The sequence below is a fragment of the Tympanuchus pallidicinctus genome, unplaced genomic scaffold, assembly GCF_026119805.1.
Source record: "Tympanuchus pallidicinctus isolate F22 unplaced genomic scaffold, pur_lepc_1.0 scaffold1, whole genome shotgun sequence".
In the NCBI taxonomy this organism is placed as follows: Eukaryota; Metazoa; Chordata; class Aves; order Galliformes; family Phasianidae; genus Tympanuchus; species Tympanuchus pallidicinctus.
This window is the reverse complement of record NW_026294618.1, coordinates 43,773,006-43,794,475: the sequence shown is the minus strand read 5'-3', so window position 1 is coordinate 43,794,475 and position 21,470 is coordinate 43,773,006. Positions and strand designations below refer to the sequence as shown.

General features: G+C 41.9%; 2 protein-coding genes across 6 annotated transcripts in view; one reads left to right on the top strand and one right to left on the bottom strand.

Annotated features, from left to right (window-relative positions):
* CDC40 (cell division cycle 40) overlaps window positions 1-14,832 on the bottom strand; it is a 35,975-nt gene extending 21,143 nt beyond the window's left edge. Inside the window, exons 1-3 of the mRNA XM_052685724.1 lie at window positions 14,605-14,832; window positions 7,392-7,478; window positions 5,678-5,807 (exon numbers count right to left, since the gene is read on the bottom strand). Coding sequence (XP_052541684.1) covers window positions 5,678-5,807; window positions 7,392-7,478; window positions 14,605-14,796 — 409 coding nt within the window. The 5' untranslated portion in view covers window positions 14,797-14,832. The remainder of the gene's footprint in view (window positions 1-5,677; window positions 5,808-7,391; window positions 7,479-14,604) is intronic.
* Window positions 14,833-15,483: 651 nt separating this feature from the next.
* Window positions 15,484-21,470, top strand: part of WASF1 (WASP family member 1) — a 79,198-nt gene continuing 73,211 nt past the window's right edge. For all 5 annotated transcript variants that reach the window (XM_052685772.1, XM_052685739.1, XM_052685759.1 and 2 more), the window contains exon 1: window positions 15,484-15,792. The gene's annotated coding sequence lies outside the window, so the exon portion shown is untranslated. The remainder of the gene's footprint in view (window positions 15,793-21,470) is intronic.

Genomic DNA, 21,470 nt, shown 5'->3' with positions numbered 1-21,470 from the left:
ATAACTATAGAGGCTGAAATAGGTATGAAATTATTATTTTTAACCATATTAAGAACAGAATTGTTCACTTTAAACTGATCTACAAAGATCATTGAGTACAAATGCCTGACCACTTCAGGACAAATCAAAACCTGCAGCATGTTACTGAGGGCATTGTCCTAAAGTCTCTTGAGCACTGACAGGCATTGGGGCATCACCTATCAGGGCAGCCTGTTCCAATGTTTGATCATCCTCCTGGCAAAGAAATGTGTCCCAATGCCCATCTGACCCTCGCCTGCTGCAGCTTTGTGCCATTCCCATCCTGCCACTGGTACCAGGGAGCAGAGCCAGATACCTCTCTCTGTTTCCCCTCCTCAGTGAGCGGGAGGGAGCAGTGAGGTTCCCTCTCAGCCTTCTTTCCTCCTGGCTGGATATCCCAACCTACTCAGTCCCTTCTCACAAGGTATGCCCATTAGGCATGTTCACACTAATAAACACTTTGTGTGCCACAGGTAAAAAAAATTCGTAACAACTTTTACACTGAAAGCACACTGCAACATGAATGAGAATGGGCCTGGAGGAAAGCGTAGCAGAGACTGGCAAAATGTGCTTGTGATCTAAAAAGGGATGAAGAGAGGAAAACAGAATGGATGAACACAGAGGTAGTTTCGATATGTGAAACATTAAAAGTAACAGGCTTGACAGAACTACTGATAGAAACGTAAGATGGAGTTAAAGTGTGCAGACAGAAGGCTCAGGGTGGTATCAGTAAAACCTCTACTGTTGTACTCATGAAAAAAACCCTGCAAATTTGTAGATTTTAAAAACATGGAAAAAAAAAAGTACGGAAATATGGCAGACAAGTGCATCATGAAAGATCTCAAAGCAATTTTGACTCAGATCAAAAGATCTGACTAGATCTCTGGTTTCAAGGTGTTTTCTGTAGATACCTGACCTGTGCATCCCCTGACAACTTTCAGGGAGTCTGAAAGATACGAGAAGCAAGCTTGCATTACAAATAACCTCCTTAGTTCAGGGGTAAAATGACAGCTTGCAGATCCATTGTGAAGAAAAAATAGAGAACCAAACCAAGTCTAAGACTTGACGTTTGCTATGGCATGTTATATGGCTGAACTACAGCATTCTGCCTTAAAAGACAGAATTCTGACTGCTAAGTGCTGGTACCATAGAGACATTCTTGATAAAGAAGCTGAAGTCAGCTGTATCTGTCAGAGATCTGAGAAGTGCATTCAGTATGCTCTCCTGTTTTCCATGGGCTGCAGAGCAGTGACTTGATTATGGTTACAGAATTTTTGAATTTGTATCAAACACGTGAAGGAAAGGCAGATCATTCCCAACAGGTTGCTCACTGCAAACAGAAACTGCAATCTTTAAACCCAATCTGGAAAACATTTCCAGTGTTTGTGCCAATAATACATTCCCAAGTTTCTGGAATGAAGTGAACCTTAGTAAGATGAGTAGGTTTTATCTATTTTAAGCAGGTTACTGGCATTGTCACAGAATCACAGAATGGTGAGGGTTGGAAGGGACCTCAAGGCTCATGAATCTCTAACGCCCCTGCCACATGCAGAGCCAACAAACTCCCCCATTTAATACTAGACCAGGCTGCCCAGGACCCCATCCAATCTGGCCTTGAACACCTCCAGGGACGGGGCATTCTGTGAAAAATCAAAGAGCACTTTGTGATTAAATAGCTGGGGAAAAGCAACAATTAAAGAAACATAAGCAATCTGGAATAAGACAAAAACTTAAATTTAAGATACATCCTCAAGCAAAAGATGTAGCACAGAAATTTGAAAACTCAGATAAGAGGGACAGCAATAAGCACAGGATCCTACTTAAACTGGGCCCGTAGAATAAGAAGATCTGACATGCACAGAAAACAGCACAAGCTAAAACATAATAAACAATGAAATCTGAACATCTTGCTCTAAATTCAGAATTCACAATTGGTAGAACAATACTGCCTAATAATTGTACAGAAAGCACTCTCAAGCATGTAAAAATAAGACTGTCTCAACAGCAGGGAAAAAACACGCCGCATGGTGAAGAGTGGTTAAAACCAATTCAGATTAACAATTTAATAGCGCTAACAAGCATTAGAGAATCCTTTGGACTGAAATCCCAGGCTTAGGTAGTGGCAAGTAAAATTGCCAGGATATCGTCACTGACTGCTCAGCCAGAAAAGACAATAATCATGAGATGGTAACAAAGGTGCTAGGCAAAGAACCACAACATTCTTACACAACATACCTGCCCCGCGAAGCAGTCATTTTAGAGATTCACAAGAAAGTAAGTCAGCTGAGCAGTGTGAGAAGATTGATTTTAGGACATTTTTACTAAGGATACATGTTTTAAAGGTGACTACAATGTAGAATAAATAAATAATTCAACATTTTTGAAGAAGCATTTGAAATGAAAACATTTACTACAATGATCTTAAACTCAAACCAGGAGAGCTATACAAAACAGAGAAGATTTTAGAAAGGAACAGAAAGTAAGCCCCAAAGGATAGAGCCTGTTCTAAATGCAGGGACATTTCAAAGACAGTGTGTTGGAGAAAAAGAACTACTGCCTGCCAGCTATTAAAAGAACTTAAAAGAGATGAGAGGGAAGTGAGCACAACTGAACAGCACAGTATGTAAAAAGAAACTACTAGAAAGTGCTCTTCAATGAGCTGAAGTTGCATCCAAATACATGAGAAACCAAGAACCAAAGCAGCTTTATATGGAGGAGTCTGGGAAGGCTCTTGTTCTAGAACCTTTCTTTACAGGTAACATGACAAAGTATTACCTCAGAGTGAAATGTCAGGAGACTAAAGAGTCAGATGAGTGGTAAGACCCAGGACCAGATGGTGTTCACCCAAGAGATCTAAAGCCAAATCCCAGCATAAGAACTCTCACTTAAAACTGACTTAATACACCTCCCTCTATACCAGGTTGCTCACAGCCCCATCCAGCCTGGCCTGGAATGCTTCCAGGGAGGGGACATCCACAACATCACTGGGCAACCTTTCCAGTGTCTCACCACCCTCACAGTAAATGATTGATATCTTTATGAAACTGAGTTAAACTGATTACAGGGTACCTCAAAGACACTTTGAAAACACCCCATATCTTTACATGGTCAACTGATCAACAAAAAAGAACACAGATATACTACTACTTGTTTGCCTCTTTCTCTCGTTCCTCTTTAGGTATCCACTGTTGCCTTCTTGTCTAAGAGGATCTTGACTGAGGTTGATTCTGGCCTTTCTTCAGCTACAGCATGGACATTCTGACCTATGCAAGCGTGACACAGATAAAGCACTTACAACTGGAAATATTTACTGCAGAAGTACATGGGAAAGACTGCCAAAACATACCTGGGCTTTGTCTGTGACTAATATAGAGGTTTCCCACCTAAGACACATTACCTTTCAAGATGATATGTAAAACTACCTTTAAAAAAAAAAATTAAAAAAGCCACCTTCCTTAAAATAGTAAGAAAGGACAACAACAAATCCCCATAAAAAGGTGCAGACACTGCAGCACTGAGCTGTTTTGGATACATGATCTCATTTATCAGCTTCTCCGTCATGTACCACAGTTGTCCTTCATTTACGGGTGTTGATAACTTACATGCTAGCCATTGCAGATATGAGGCCTCCTGCCTTAGCACAATGCCATCAAGCAGCCTAGTAGGGTCCAGGGCTCTCCAGATCTCCAGTTTTCAATTGAGAAATTTACTTTCTGTTCTAATGATATGCTAAGATTTAGTCATTACAAATACAAATGAATTAGATTTATGCCCAGCAACTATACTTGTGTTTCTGTACTTGTCTTTTTCAAGAAGATATTTATCACCTCCTTTTGAAATGGAAAAGAGAATGTCAATGTTTTTAAAAGACAACTTTTTGACAACTTAAACAAATACTATTTTTAAATAGCTCACAAAAAACCTTCTAGTGACTCAAGAAAACACGATCATTTGCTGCACATTCTAGTTTGAACTTTAGCTTCTCAAGGCTAGTTCTTGCAATTTAAACTATCTCAGCCTTTTCAGAGCTCTATTTTCACTGTAGTGAGATCATTATCTGCTGAACATTTCTAGAAAGCTAATATGATAGTTGCACACTTGCCAGTGTTATCAGTCTGAAGAATATTTTTATACTCATGTAACAAAGCCTCTAAAGCAGTTGCTGTGCACTATACAAATATAAATCAACAGCAAGAGCTTTGGGCAGTTTTATTAGTTTTACTCTCCCCCAAACTAAACTTTGCAATGCTTGCCCCCCCAAAAAACAAACCAACAGCATATCCAACAGACCATTTTTCCAATATGCATTTAAAGCGCACTCAAAATGCACAACCCACACCGTGCAACGTTTAATTTCAGTGACCAAAAACCAACCTGCTCAGACCCTGAGTAAGCTCCTACCTGCACCGCCTGCCAACTTCTAACATCAAAATTGCAGTAAAGTAACTTAAATCTACGCTACAGAAGGAGACATCCATTTCTTAATATCTTCATTTTGCTTACATTCTACATCCTAACAACTGAGAAGTACTTATTAGCTAAAATTGTGTAAATATATAAATGTAAAATGAAATATTTTATATTTAGCATTTACAGGATTATCTCTAATAAAATTCAAATACAAAGAGAAACTGAGTATGTTATAGTCTCTGACTTCAGGTAATTTTTTTCTTCCAAGTTTAGGCATAGGCATGGCTCCCACTGACTCTAGCAATAAAGGAAGGAGTTTTTCAGACGTGAGTCTGCAGGGAATACTCTTCAGAGTACAAATACAAATAAAAAAGGAAACCACAAGGTTTTTCGTGCCCCCAAGTTGACTTTTGTGACACTATAACCTACACAGCAAGTATCAGAACTTGCTTAGTAGACTGAATTTGAAGAATACAAAGTCAGACTTCACCTGAAAACAAACATTTATGTTGCAAGACAAGCATTTGCAGTCAAGTTTAAAGAAAAACAGAAATAAAAACTTATAATGTAACAAAGAAGAAAATTAATCGCAGTTTTATGTCAATACATTGTGGTTTCATTCCTTCAAATGTGACCAAAAGAATGCTTACAATACATGCTTTTCAGTATTTTCCTCATAAGAAAACACATTTTTCATACAATCCATAACAAGCTTATTCATTTGATACTCAAACTCCTCCAATACTCAATCTTTCATTTTTCAAATGCAACAGATTACAAGTGAAAAGATTCTTCAAGATGAGAAAGAAGCAACTGTGACCATCCACACATCATTGGTCATGTCTGTGCTAGAAACACTCCAGCAAATGCACTCTCGCTTAGTCCAATCCCCATCCATCCAACTTGCATCTACAAGCAACCACTGAAGAACTATACACCTTAATATGGCTTTTTTTTTTGCTTTGTGAGAAACTACCTTTAGTTAGAATCACATGAAGAAATCTATTTGCATAAAAGATCTTCAATTATTTCTCACATTGAAAACATGGAATTTTGATTTGTTTTCTCCACATAGATTCAGCTAACAAAGGGATTCATTAAGAGCATTTCTGTAGAAGATTGTGTACTTGACTACAGTTTCAAAAGGAATTACAAAATGAGATCAATCAAGTAAATACTACGATCTACAGCAATATGGATTCTCAATCAAAGACTTTTCCCCACACGGACTCCACTGTTAAGGACTTACCATAGGTGACAAATGTCCTTCGTTGTTGCTCAAACATGAAATCATTGATGTGAGCTGGCTCTGCATATCCAGAGAGCATATTTCTAGGTGCAGCCATTTGCTGAGTCCTAAATGGGTTTTCTGGTCCAAACTACACCAATAACATTAAAAGAAGTAAATCAGAGTTACTAATTTGTTATTTTTATGCATGAAAGAAAAGCAAACAAAAACAACAACAAAACAGAAACACAAAAAACGGGGAGAATAGTTATGTCTTTCAAAAAAGGTAATGATAAGCCACTCCAGTTTTCAGTTTCTATTCCTTTAAGTCCACTGAATCGGTCTTAAATCACTATCACAGCCTGAACAGCCTATTTTATGATTGAACTTTCTAGCCTATATTACCACTACAGAAGACAAATCAGTACCAGCTACTTGACACAAAAGATTTCTATTCATTATGTGGTCAGTTCAAGCACATTCAGAACACAAAACAACAGTGTACTGTTCCTTATAAGGAACAAGTCCTATAAAACTCTTGTAGCTCATACAGAAATTACACTTCACATTTTCATGCATGTAAAAAGCAACTAGGGACTTGTTGTATTACTCTAGAATAAACACTTATGAAACTCTGCCTTGCTTTTTTCTTGCAAGACGACAAATGCTAAAGGCTTCCTGAACATACCACAGACGAGCAAAAGTATTGAAACCATGAATGCAAACACACACAATACACAGATTAACATCAAACTACATTTATATGTAAGCACTGTGCTTGTCAATCACATTCACAGCCACCTGAGACTGTTCCACATTAGGCTTCTCTAACACACAAGGTAAGACTGTACTAATTTTAAATCAGTGTTTTTTCCCCCACATACTTTATGGATTTGAAATGACCTGCTGGAAGTTGCAAACTGCTACCTTGCTAGGAAAGGATTAGTTTATATGGTTCCACAAAATGTTTTCTAAACGTGAAGTACAAACGATGCAGAAATTTTACATTGAAGCAGGGTCATCTTAGCATGAATAATTCAAGGAACAGGCAGGCTTTTATCTACCTGGAATGCTAGCCTCTGATCTTACAACAGGCAAACTGTACAAAGAAGTTAAATACTGCAAAAAAGTTAAATGCTTGAACAGCTGTTTTCATCCTTTGGATAGCTGTCAGTTATAAAATCCTGTCAGTTACAAAACAGTAACAGTGGTTCACACAGCACTAGGCTATCCAACTTCAGCCTAAAGTGGTTTCCCACCCTACACATTAGAAAATCTTAACTTACTGAAACAACAGTGGATGCGAATAGTTGTACTGGAAGTAACTAAGAGTTTGATTTCAAACCTTATAAACAATATATCTGCTAGATTTACAACAATTTATTTTGCAAAGTGACGTGATGAGTAAATAGGAAAAATGTGAAAACAGTAAGAGACTACTTCAATGCTGTTTGTTTTACTCAATATTTTTTATGTTTTCCAAGCCTTAACTTTAAAGTTCTCATCCTGACAATCACTATTTCTTAGAACAGTTTTCCGCAAAATATTAAAATTCAAAATTAAAATTAGCACCTATGTACCTATCTATGGATAATCTTTTTACAGTTTGCACAAACTAGATTCCTAACTAGAGCAGGCATTCAAAGAAAATATGTCTTATTTGATTTCCACATGAGAATTACAGAGCCTCTAAGTGAAATAAATTTCTGCTGTAAATACCAGCATTGTTTCTTACCTCAGGTGCAAACATGGTCTCGTAAGTAGGATTGTACTGAACTTCCTTAATAGCAGGATCAAGATGGACTCCTGTTTCCACATCTTCCTGAAATAAAACAGACATACAAGAACATCATTTTGCATATTCAGATTTTAAAATGTGTATTACTCCATTTCAGACCAAATTAATGCTGAGTTTCAGGTGGATGCTTTTAGTGCTATAGAAGGAGAAACACTGTTTGGCCACAGTCACTATTTAAAAAAAGGAAAAGAAAAATTGCAAAAGAAACACTTACATAAATCTTACATGGCTACTAGTATATTATTTCCTTAAAAAAAAAAAAAAAAAAAGATTTATTGCATACACTTTAAAGACAGTAGCAAGATTAGAACTAAGCTTTCTTTCACCCAGGATGTTTGAAAGCCAGACCTTCTAAAGAAGGGTCAGGTAAAATGGTCACCAATTTGATATCAAAGTGTGAAAGATAGATTTTTACAAAAGGAAAATGGCAGAAGTCACAAGTAACTGCTTTGAGAAATAGCCCCCCAAAAAAGAATCAGACATCAGAGCAAACACATATAACAGCAAGTTTTAGATAATCCAACAACCTCTCATCCCCACATTTTTACCAAAAGGTATAAATGTAACCCAGTTTCAGTTTTAAAACATGTCTCCAAGTCTGCTGAGACAACAATTTAACTTGACAGATGAAAAAAGAGGGGCTAACCAGAAGCATAACTTCTCTAACAACTCAAAGAGAAAAACTCAGAAGTGCACACACAGCTGAAGTAGAGAAGAAGAGATAAAATGGGAAAGCAAAGTCTGATTAGGTGGCAGCGCTCAAAAAGATTTGGCTTCAAAGAGTTCTACAAAGGCTCATTTACTTTGAGCCTAAATTGATGCTGTTTTCCCTCATCCCCCAATTAAGGGCTAAATTTCACACAGGAGAATGTTATTTTGTGGCATTGCTACAAGCATTGCTTCCTGCATCTTTATTCCAGAATAAAGGTATTTATAATGTGCTTGTATATTCATAATACTCCTAACAATTATCCTGAAGGTTGCTCAGCATCAGTATTTCATCAGTGCTTAGCTACAGCAGGATCCAAACGTATCTGCACGTCACAGCCATTGTGCTTCTCCCACTGGAGCCATAGCACTGCCACTCTTTGCCTGACCTCATTTCTGTTGTCCCACAAACTTCCTGAGTTACTGGGTCTATATAAAACAGCTCCTGCCACATTCACAGCCCTGACGTTCAAATGTGGTGAACTTAGCCAGAAACAGCACAGCAGGCCTAATCCAGTCATTCAGCAACATGACAGACAACACCTCCACACTCAGCTGGAATAGGAGCACTTCAAAACCATTTCCCAGCCTACAATACCTACACACTCTTATTTCCTTGCACAGTTCTACAGCCCGAGGAGGTTTTGCTCTGCCAGGTAGACTTCAGGTCTTATCCACCAGTCTTATCTGAAGATGAATAATGTTGATAATATGGCAAAATGTATCTGGCCAACTATCAGTGACATTTAAACAGTTACCAGGGTTCCAGAAATTAAGGCATAGGGTTTTTTTTCCTGTTCTTTCAGAAGTCAAAGAAATCCAGTTTTGCAATAATGCCAAGAATTGTTCCGTTCTGCTATTTTTCCTCCTCCCTTCTCTATGTTCAGTCCTATTACATGCCGTTTGGTAAATGAGAAAAGAAACAGATTGTGTCTTGAAAGCTGATCCTCTGCTGGATGATTATAGCAATTCTGGTTCTCCCTCACTGCTGGTGGAACAGCGCTGAGTCATTTGGAAGCTGCACAATATGTTCGCGCCGAGACCACCACAGGCATATCCCTTCTGCCTGAAAACCACTGAGCCTTGAAAGCAAAGCATGTGTCAGAGTTTTCAGAGCTATGCTCACCAGTTTCTGTACTTTTGAGCACCAAATGATGATTTGCAATTGTGCTGCTGCCAGAGGAGATCAGTTGCCTTTTTTGTGATGCCATCTCCCTTTAAGTTATATGGCAATTTGAACACGTCCCAAGCTCCCAGCTTCACCTGCTCAGTATTTTAAGCAATGGATACCCACAGAGTAATACACAACGTATTCTGAATTGTTAGCCTAATTGAGGCAAATTATTGGTCAAGGTCTGATAAATGTCAGTCTGAACAACACTGTGGAACAGTCAGGTAACAAGCACTGAACATGTGCAGTGTCAAGACCCACCATCATTCACTCAGACCGCCAATCATCTGACAAAGTGGCAAGCAAGCTGCACTGGGGGTGTTCTTTCTATGGAAGCAAAGGATGCAACAGAAACAAGAAGCCCCATCCTCTGCAGATGGCAAAGATCATAAGGCACACCGGTATACCTTATTTTACCTGAACTCGCCCTTCTGATATTGAGGAAGTGGGAAGTTCTAGGAGTTATATTTTATTTAATATGACTTTTTGAAAGACATAACCCAATGGTGCTGCAAACTCCAGGTCCCCACGTTCTCTCTGCCTACCTTGGTGCAGGTAACAAATGCTCAGCTGTGTGCAGTGGCAACGTTGGGCACTACATACCATGTAAGACACACGTGCTACTGGAAAGGGTCCAAAACATAATATCAAGAACAATCAAAGGCATAAGAAAATATGACGTGAAGAAAAAATTGACCAACATGATTTGGCCAAAAAAAAAAAATAATTCAGATTATAGAACTTAACAGAAGCCAAGTACAGGAAAACAATGAAACTGCAGCTTGTTAATCTACTGAAGTTTGGTAAATACAACTTAAATGAGTGTGTGCCTAGATGACAGAGGTATCACCCTTGATACAAGGCAAAAATGGAACAGATGACATCAGTGAAGCACTTAAGGTTCTCTCTCTCCTTGTCTCTTATAACACTACTGCTACTTCTGCCACATCAGGTTGATTTATAGTTCAGATGTTATTTGGTTAGATATATAAAAATGCTTTGATTCTTAAATGCTTTCCTCTTTTACCTGTTCTCTGTTGTGTTTCATCCCACAACACTACATCACACGCTGTCAGAGGAAGGGCACTTATGGCTGAACTCTGGAGCATCAGCATTTCCTAAGGAATCTACCTAGAGGCATACAGAAGCTAAGCAGAGACAAGCAAGCGCTTCATTCCAGCTCCCCAGACATCACAGACTGTCTAGCTGCTGCCAAGGTGCCCTCTCTAAATCCTACCATAAAGATCCTGTGGCCACTTTAAAGTTAGCAGAGATAAGAGCATGGGAAATACAAGGGATTTTAAAGCATAAGTATAGTAAACCAGATTAGATTTCCTTTTTATGGGCTCCTTGCACATGCCAGTCCTTCAGGAAAAATATACCTGAGTACCATAAAAAAAAAAACCATTACAATCCATGAAAGACACTTGATTCGTAAAATGCAAGATAGTTCAGTAATAACAATAACAACAACAACAAAAAAATCTGGAAAATGCATGTTAAAAGTTTCTTTTATAGGCTTGCAAGACAAAAATATCCTTGATTTAAACGCAGATCAAATTCCTGAAGAACAATCCTAAATAAAAGCAACAAACTACAGTATGGATGCAGCTCATTTTGTTCCTTTGTAATAAGATAATGTTGCTTAGTGCAACTCACAATTCCTTTAATCAACAATGTTTTTAAGTTTCAGCCAAATGTTATAATCCTCATTGTGCTAGCATGTGGCTGCCTTCAAGTTTAGTGAGAGCTGTCAATGTACTTAAGAAGCAGAATTTGACAAATTTCAACCATGTGTCTAAACTTGATGTTTAATAGAAGCAAAAGTCATAGCTTTTTGGTTTCATATCTTCCAAGCAAGAAGTTGTGATATATAAGTGGGTTGTCTTTTCTGTTGGACATTTTAGACAACAAGCCTCACATTTCCTTCTTTCCAACTAAATTCACTGTTAATTATCCAATAGCTAAAATGTACAGTCGACACTGCACAGAATTTAATTAGCTTACTTACTTCTTAAAATTAAAATGCACTAAATTAAGGCCCCATACCATAAGTTGCCCGGGCTTAAGCAGTTTGTTACTTACCCATTCTTACATAAATCTCTTGGCCTGTCAGGTAAACAGTGTGCTCTCCTCCCATACATTTTTAGATTTATTAACAAGAGATGAATGACATTTATAATAAGGCACCAACATAAAGATTTGGTTCTTACCACCTCTTAGTGCGTGTGAATGAGTAAAATGACTAACAGTACATGTTCATCCCAATGACTTGGAAATAATAAAATTAGACTGGCAAGAAAAGCAGATGTCAAATAGTTTTGTTAAGCTATGCTAGATATTCTTCACCTTGCATTCTGTACAACATATTTTGTGACAACAAATAGAAAAGAACACAACAACAAAAACACGTTAAAAGAAGTCAGTGTCCCTAACAGACCACCCCACAAGTCATTAAACTTCATTATTGCTATCCCATGGTCACACAGTGACTGTGCGCCTCTCCTCTCCACAATTGGGCAAGAAACAGATTTGAAAGAACATTAAGAAATGTGAATGAAGTCTACTTTTTTCCCTTGAAGTTATATTTTTCTGGACACCTACAGTTCCAGTACGAGTTCCAACAGATAATAAAAAAATAGACTTAAGACTCCTAACCCCTTCTTACATTAAATAGAGAACTTCCGGTTTCTGCAGTGGCTCAGCCCAGTTGATTTCAACTTGCTGAGCATCCTTCTCCTAAAAACAGGGAATGAGACACTGTAGGTAAATAAGGAACTGTTCCCATCCAAGTCTCACCCTGAGCTGACGCAGATTGGACAAAGAATAAATATTATCTCCCAAAGCAATAGTTGTAACTGCAACACTTCATGTAAAACTGATTTCTTCACAGGATGTGTAATTCCCTACATTTCCTTCAGCATTTTTAATTCCCTAATTCACAAGTTTGCAAGCAACCATAAGATGAATTTTTTTTTGTATCAACAGAAGCTGATGTTAAAGACTAAGTAACTGAGTCTCTGTGTTCGAGTGCTTCACACAACATTCTTAATTTACCCCCCCAAAAAAAGGCCAACACATAGACACCATACTTAGCCAGCCTCTGGATATCTAACAGCAGGTGGGCTCCAGATCATCAGACTTTCACTAGGCAAACATATTCTGTGTTTCTCCTCAGTCTGTTAGTCGTAACAGCGTCAGAAGTCCTGTACACAGAACTGGTTGCTTTAAGAACCTTGCTTGTCATACCAAGAGGGTGGTTCACAAGAGATACTGCATAGAGGTGGTACCTGCTTCTTATCGTAACTGCACCAAATCTCACCACAAAACTGGTTAAAGAAAAAACATCCATAAAAATCCCTCAAGCTACACAACAGGATGGTGTCTGCTCAGCCAGTGCAGTCACTGTGGAGTCACTTTGCACAGCTCTGCTCCCACCACAAGTGCAGGGACCTGCCATATCTCACACACAAAGTGAGAAACGGACCTTCTCCTTTGCAGAAAATGCAACTGCCAGCAAGGAGTTGACAAGAGTAGCACATATGTCAACAATCAAACTGACACAAACTGGAATTCACAGGACCCACTTATTTATCACAGGGTTTCTCCCTGAAAGAAACACCATTCTCTTGACAGAATGGAGAAGTGGTGACTCTCCACTCGCTTGCTGTAGGAGCTGGGGGTACCACATTATATATGTCCTGTTACCATGTGCTGTACCTTGGGGTGACCGCAGCTGTAGAGAAGGTAGCTCCCAGCCCCTGCTAATAGCAGCTGTTCTCCCCTTCCTTCACAAAACAGCTTTTGTCAACAACACTGTCATGCTTACTCAAAAAACACCAATAGAGATCAGATAGGAAAATATCTTGACTTATTTATCCATGTTCTCCACAAAAGAAAGCAGCAGCCCTACAGTAACTCTGCACCCCCAGGAAAGCAAGAACAGGGCAGGTATAGAGGATACTTTTTCTGTACCCTCCCAGTCTCCAACTATTTGCAGTACGGAAGACTCGGTGAGCTTGATGCAATCTGTGTATCTACTAACACCTCTTCCTTCATCAAATCTCCTCCAAGCACTTGTCCAGACTCTACTTGTGATAACGTAAACTTCTAGCACAGGCAATATGCCTTGGCACTGGATTAGCCCTACTACATGCCACTTGAAGAGCTGCACCCATTTGTTTTAAAACTGGCTCCTACCAGTTAGCTTAAAGCTGCTATGCTGGAAGAGGCAATAAATATTCAATCCCCTCTGCCATCAAAGATTTCATAGGTCTGAGTCACACTTTCCACCTCAGTCATCTCCCTCCCAGTTTTGGCCTGTTCCCTAACCCCTCACAAAGCAGCACTAACTTCACTCAACCATGCTGTTCTTCTATAGTGCCATTTTTCAGACAAGGTCCCAGTGAGGAGCTTCAGGCCACAGTGAGGCTTCCTTTTAGCCTTCTCTGCTCTGGGCAAAACAAGCCAAGGGACTTCAGTCCCTTCTCATGCAGATCTTCCACCATCTTCACAGCACTCCTCTGGACAGTCTCTAATACTTTCATGTCTTTCTACATCCTTCTGTGTCCTCTTTATGTCCCATCAGGTGCCCAAACCTGCACACCTTAGGGCTATTTGATAAGCATGGTTAAGTAACAGTAAAGAAAAAAAAAACAACCAAAAAATACTGTCATTGATTGAGCTAACCTTGCTAATAGAGCAAAGAATCCATTTGTCTTTAACGTTCAAGTCTGAAGGCTGTGCAAGTCAAGATATAATTCTCAACAAGGAGTAAGTACAACGATTAGGATCGGTGTGAGGAACCTGGATACTTAGGACTGACATTCTCAGTAGCCAGAACCACAGTCATGTGTGGCTGCCATTCACATTATGTGACCCTTCAGTCTCCCCTCTTATAAGCATCTCTTCTTACGCATTTCCAGTTCCTCGTGTATTGCCTATCCGTGCACTAAGGAGTACTTGACCCTTATTCGTGTCAAAACAGCACTTGCACAAGTAAAGCGATGCTCATGAACTGTAACCCCGCTTTCCCCCTCACTCGCTGTTTTTCTCTAACTATATGCAGAGAACGATTGTCACCTGCACTCAAAACAGTGCTTCTTTACCGCCTAGAGCTTTCTAACCCTAAAAGAATTCGACAAAAAAATCCGGACGGAGCGACGGGCAAGCTCTCACCGCCTCACACACAGACGGCAGCAATACCCCGACACCTCCCCACCCCCCGTCCGGGACCCCAAAGGTGGGCTCAGCTTCGGTCCGCTCCCGTACCTTCACCGCCACTTCCGGGGCCGCGTCCACGGGCAGAGCCGGGGGCGCTGCGGGCGGCGGCCGGAGGTGCAGCACAGCGTCACGGCTGGCGAGCACGACGGCGCGCTGTGGACCGGCATCGGCTTCGGGCTCCGAATCGGGCTCCGAGTCGGAGCCGCCGTAGGAGGCGAGCGCGGCGATGGCCGCCGACATCTTGGCGCGGGGGTGGCGGGGACGGGCGGGTCCTGGCAGCTACGTGGCTCTCGTCGTGGGTCTTACCCAGGGAGCGGGTCGGGCGGAGTGACGTTGGTAAACGGTATCTCAGTAAAACTCTAAATACGTTTTATAGTATAAAGCACGGTGCTTTATGGGATATACAGGTGTCTAGGGCGGGTTTCGTCTCTCACTTCTGCTATCTGTTCTTAATCTTCCAGGACCGCCGGGCGGGACTACAGTACCCAGCATGCAGTGCGGCTCGGCCCGGGCGGATGGGGGTGCTGTGCAACGGCTCGAGACGGGGGGACGGGGATTTCGCCACTGCCGCTCGCTATGGGCGGCCTGCTGCTTATTCTCTCCTAGGCCGCGGCAAGCAGGCAGGCGGGGCAGCCCGCAAGTCACCGCGCCGCCAAGCTTACAGCGAACCGTCCCCGTCTCCACGAAGAGGGGGGACGAGCCACTACCGCCGTCGCCAGGGGACAGCCGCGGGCCCGGAATGCCCCGCCCCCTGCCCGTGATTGGCCGTCAGCAGCCGGCTTCTGATACGTAACGATGGACGGCACCGCCCACCTCGGCTGTCGAAGGGGGGAGGGGGAGAGCGACGGGCCGGACCGTACCACCTGTCGCCCGTGGGGGGGGGGGGGGTGGCAGCGCGGTGGGCTCGCCTCCCTGGCGCGGCGCGGACGAGGGGCGGCGGCGCGTGGAGCAGCCCGAGCGGCGGGCGGGGGCGGCTCGCTCCGGCCGCCGGGTAAACAGCCCTGCCTCCCGCCTGCCGCCCGCCCCGGCTCAGGCTCCTCCTCCCGCACGCGCTGCCCCGTGCCTATTGTGAAGGCTTCGGGTCGCTCCGCACCCCCGCTGCCTCCCTCGCGGCGGCGGCGGGCCGGTGGCCCTCCCTCACGCCCACCTCTCCTCAGCGGTGGTGCGCGCGCGCGGAATGGCCGCGGCCGTTTGAAGTCGGCGGTGCCCGGCGGGGGCGTCGCGCGGGAGCAGTCGGTAAGCGCCGCGCGGGTGGTGGGGGCGCGTCCGCCGCCAGGTGCTGCTCCGCCGCCCGGTGCGGGCGGTGACGTCAGCGCGGGCAGGTGCGGGGAGCGGGGGGTCCGGGCGGCCGCAGGCCAGGGTGCTGCCAGCGCCGCGCCCCTCGCGGCCCCCGCGAACGGAGGGATGGAGGGAGGGGGCGGCCGGGGCTCCGTTGGCCCCGGGTTCTGCGGCCGCGCTGCGGGGTTCAGGGCTGGAGCGGCTCCGGGCTGACATCCGGCTGCGGCGGCGCTCCGAGCTCCTTCGCTGCCCGCTCTCAAACAAGTGCTGTGCGTGCGCGATGCAACTTGGCCGCTTTCAGCAATTTAGATGGAAGAGATGTGAGGGGCGAAGAGAAAAGGCAGCTGGCGTTCCCTCGCCGTGCCTCGCTCCGGTGTTCGCCGTGCGCTAGGAGCGCGGCCGTGCCTCCTCTTTGTACACTGACTGCTGTGGGGCTGCAGGTGAAGCCCCGCGTTTCTAACGCCGAGCCCGTTCCTTTGTTTGCGGCTGTGAAGGCTGAAGCGGGCTGCCGCGAACTCGTGCGGCTGCGAGCCGCTGTCCGCTCGCACCTATCGATGGGGCTGACGGGTGTGCATGGGAAACCGCGAGGCACGCCGTGCCCATCGCTCAGCGCCGGCAGAAGTAGATCCTCCAACGCCGCCGGTTTGTCGGTGCCATCGTTAACCGATTCCATATGAGTGCATTCCTTTTTCCTTGGCGTGCAGATGCCGGGTACTGCCTGAAGTTGGAACGTGCGCCTCCGAGTGCTTCGGGGTCGATCTGCGATGCTCTTATCTGCAGAACTGTGCTGAAAATGCCTAATTCTGCTTTGTTGTCCTCAATTCTGAACGTGCAGCTGATGGGGCCGTGGTAGTTTTGCTTAAGCACGTTGAGCTATGTTGTGTCCCAACATCCCTGATCACTCGCCGGTAATATTTAATCATCTCAGATTCTGGTTGTTTTCACTGTAGAGCCTGTGAGAATTGCTGGCTGGTTTAAATTAGTTGCCTTTCTGGAACTGCCCTGGTACCATCAGGGCAGTAAGCACACAAGCACTTTGCTGAATAAAGTTTCTATTTGCTTACATTGTAGAAAAGATTAATTTTCAGCTAGCAGTCGGATACAACATCTCATTTTTGAATCCGAAATGCTGACCTGATTATGCTTTAATTACAGAAAAAGTAAGTGTAGAAGGAAGTAGAAGGATAAGATGTGTGGCTCCTCTTAAAACCTGGTTTTGTTGAAAAAGCTGATGAATTGCCACTTGTTATTTCTGTCTAGATGCTGTTGTTAAGCCTTAGTGATTGCCAACTGGGTGTTTTGGATTCAAGAAGGGATCGATCAGCTTCAAATGAAGAGTGATATGGTTTATAAGAACAAGTGTCCCTGATTACTGCATGCTGAAGTGTGTTCTATTTTAATCACCTTCTCAAAACCGTTTTGGGCTGGTAGAGGATGCTGCTGGTTCTGAATGAAGGCATCCTGCATTGGTGGGTGGAAGATTTGGAATACCTGGCTTCTCGTCCATTTCACTCTTTCCACCTCTGTTTCTCCTTGTGGTTGTTTTGCCTCTCTTAGTCTGATTTCTCCAAAGATAGATGGAAATGCCCCACTTTCTGCAGCATTCTTGCTTTTGGAACGAGCCGTTTGACACCTGGTGCTGACTGCTTGTGGTGATGAGTGCTACATCAAGTGCTACCAAGCCTTTCTTGTTTCCCAGGTGAAAGAGAGAAGTATTTTAAGATAGGGCTTCTTTCTCTCTCTTAAATCATGTGGATGTTTGTAAGCTCTGATGTTTTGTTGGTTCTTTTTTTTCCCCTTGTTTAAAACATTTATAGTCTTGTGCTTTTGGGGGATCATGCAATGTCTAATAAGGTCTTAATGCATACTGCAGCTTTTCCCACAGTCAGGAACACTCGTAGCATCTTGACTTCACAAACTTAATGTTTTCTTAAGCAGTTACCTTTGAAATCTCCTACCCTTTTGTCAGAACTGTTTGAATTCAGCCAGCCATTTTCCGAGCTATTTGGAAACACATGGGGGACCCCCAGCCTTCCCCAGCACTTTCCGCATCAGACTAATTTCCTTAAAAAGCTGGGCTAAGGTATACTGAATCTTACCTCAGTATTTCACAGTTTTCCTTCATGTTAGTTCTTTATTCCTTACAGTAGGTAACATAATCTGTTTCTGTATGTTTTAATGCTTTGTCCTACTTTCTTTTCCCTTTCCAAGCATTTTCCTAGCTCTTTTTTCCACCATGGGTGTGCTTTATCTCATACCCTGTGTTTTCTGCTGGCTTTTTTTTCCCCCCACAGAAGATGCTGCATATAATCCTGCTTGTTCTAGTTTTTCCTATAATTTTTTTTTAGCACTCTTAAACTGCTGTCAGCCCACTTGCACAAACAAGTCACTTCTCATCCACCAAGATTTGTACGTCTGCAGTTTTGAGGAAAAAAGAACCAACAGCATTCCAGATACTTATCAGACAGAGGTCTGAGCTAGAATATGAGGCTCCATTGTCTAAGGGAAATACAATTTGAAAGAAAACAATTTTCTTTTTCTTCTCTTCCCATGCTCTTTGGCTGCCGAAAAGAGGTATCATGATGGAGGTCTTATCAGGTTCATGTTGCTGGTTTCTGATTTGAGCTTTCTCTAACCTGCTGGTATGTCTGAGGCATCGTAATGAACTCTAATTTTACTGTTAGGAGATAGAGCATCCTTTATTACTCATGCTTTGCTTTTTCTGTCACCTTGCAGTCTCTGACGATGCAAGGGTGGTAATACTTCTTTTCCATTTCTTGGTTTTCTGGACTATGTCCCGGATTCTCAAAGATACCAAGGCGCCAGATTGCAATAGGAGTTGTGTGTTCCAGTACATCTGTGAATCAGCCTCTGAAGTTTTTGGGGAGGAATCTTGAGGTCATCTGACACAGATTACAAGCTCTACATTTCATATTTATGAGACTTGGTTTCAGAGGAAAAAAAAGATGCAGGATAGGACTGGAGAACAGAATGGCTTAGGCTGTTGTGATTATTTCAGATGGCTTTGCAAACAATTTTTTTTTGCTGTGAGGAGCCTTTTCTGTGGAGCATGCTGTGTAACCTCTTCATGCTACTCAAGTGCTTCCACTGTGCTGTGACCCACATCTTGTAACACCAGCTGAACAGTGAACATCTTGGAGAGGCAACGAGATATTAATTATAGAGTTCCAGGAAAATAAACTAATTAGCATCATTAGAAACTCTCATATCATTAGTATTGGATTCCTTAATCCTCTGAAATGATTTTAAATCAGTTAAAATGCAAAATATCATTGAAAGTATACACATTTCTAAAAATGTATTTATTGTAGGTGGAAGCTGAATTAAATGTTAGCTTGCTTAGGATATTGTCTCTTTCTGTTGACTTTTTATACCAGATAACGGGTATAAAATAGCAGTAAAAGTTACATTTTTAACAAAATACTTAATAGCAGAAATAATGGATGGTTTTCAACAAGTTTATATATCTGACCATTGATTGACTTTTTAGCTAAAAGTAATGTCTTTACAATTGTGATTCTGTGATTCTGTGACATGGATTTTACTCTTCAGACAGCAAACACCACAAAGGAGTAGATTATTATGAATGCCACAACTATCTGACATTTAAAGCTTATTAGGAAACAAGAATCTGTTCTAAACCCAGGTGGTTTTTCAACATCTAATAAAAGGCATTAAATGCTGTTGATGCGTTTCTTACTGTTATGATATTTTTAGTGTCTTTTTTTTCCTTCCCTTTTTTTCCTGCTGTGTGGCAAGTTGCATTCATTTACTGTGAGTATTAATAAAATCTCTGTTTTCTCTCTGGCTCTTTTTCCTGAATGTGGAAACCCTCAGTATACTTGAGGGTCTCCAAGTTTATTGGAGATTGGTCAATATGATATGAAGTTACTGAAGGGTAGCTTCCAAGAAATCTTCTGTAAGTGATCTCTTAAAATCTGAAAATTCTTGGGAGCTCTTAAGGAAAAAAACATTGCCTATGTGATTTTCATCACTTACAGCTGTAAGGTCCTGCAGCTAGAAGTACATGATGGCAGCAGACTCAGCAGACTGGTGGCATGCTTGGCAATACTAACTGGTATTGGTGACAGAGACAGTTGTGCCTCACTGGTCTGATAGGGGTTTTGTTTGTACTAATGACATAGCTGATGTTCTAGTTTGATTTTAATGTTTTTTCTTGTGTTTTGGAGCTGTATGTGAAGGTTCCTCATAGCTGGCTATTAAATAAGGAAACAGTAAGGCAACAGGTAAAGTATTGTCGTGGGTCACAGCCTCTTAGAGGAGATAGCAGAAATAAATGTTGAGTTCTCATAGGCGGAAGGTTTTGCCTTAAATTGAGAGCTGTTTAATATTAATGATCTCTGGAAGTTGATTTATAAAGCCACGCACTCAAAGTTGTTTGATCACATTCAGAAATACTGGAAAGGTCATTGGAGAAGTCTCCTCAAGCTGTGCAGAAGGACAGCAAGATGACAGGTAAGACTAAGTGTCAGTATATGTAGGACTGTTTTTTGGAGGCAGAAGCCATTTATCTCTCTTAAAAGATACTAAGTTAGCAGTATTAATATAACAAGCATATTTCATCATCATTGCAGATTGCTGAGGTATCCAAGTACCCAATTTATAGCTGTAATCAGAAGTGGAGAAAAAGTATCAAGAAGGAAGTGTCATTCTATAGGAATTCTGTAATTTACTTTTTGCTATTCAAAGTTTGTAATTAACCATCAACTGGTTTTGGGGAAAAAAATAAAAAATAAACCCATAGGGTTGTAGAGAGTTTGATACAAAAGATCAGAATTTTTAGGGTGACTGAAAAAATTGGAAGTATTTACTGCAGGAAACAAAGAGCTGATCAAACAAATGGAGATTAGAAAGTTTTAAAGTAGATGTGAATTTGTGCTGTTCAGCAGCTGATGAGAAAGGAGAAAAAAAGCTGCGTTCCGAAAATGATAATTTATTGAATTTGTACCTTTTTACAAGGACAAGGGAATTGACAATTTTCCCCTGCTTCCACTCAATGTACCTGTATTTGTCTTTGAGTATGTATCTATCATCCACTGTTGGACTGTTTCTCTTGAATACACATAGCCAGCTTAACAGCCTTGCTTTATTTGCTTCAAACCAATGATTTGAACTTTACTCTTTCCCATCAGAGATTACTGCTCAAATAAATTAATATTCATTGAAGTGAGCTATTCTCAGTCTTCTGCATCTGAAGTGAATTTTGTAATTTCTGGGCATTGGAGTCATTGCCTGACAGTTTGGCGTAATGAATAGTTTCATACAAAATGAAACAGAACAAATCAGTGGGACAATGAGAGAAACTCTTAAAACAATATGTTGGCTATGGCTCTGACTTGTAGCCTGGGGTTCACTGATTCAAAAGCAAGCATGGATGAAAACTGATGTTTGAAGAGAAAACCTCCTAGGTCAATCTAGCAAGCTCAAAGAACATCGGAGGTGTAAAGTAGAGGAGCATGGGGGTCCTTTTGTGAGGGTAATTCTTCTTTCAAGTTATTTCTTTTATTTAGTGTGAGAACATCTGAAATAGATGGATGTGTTATTGAAAACTGAAAGTTTGGTTGATGCTGAAGTACTTTTCTAATGGTTGCTTG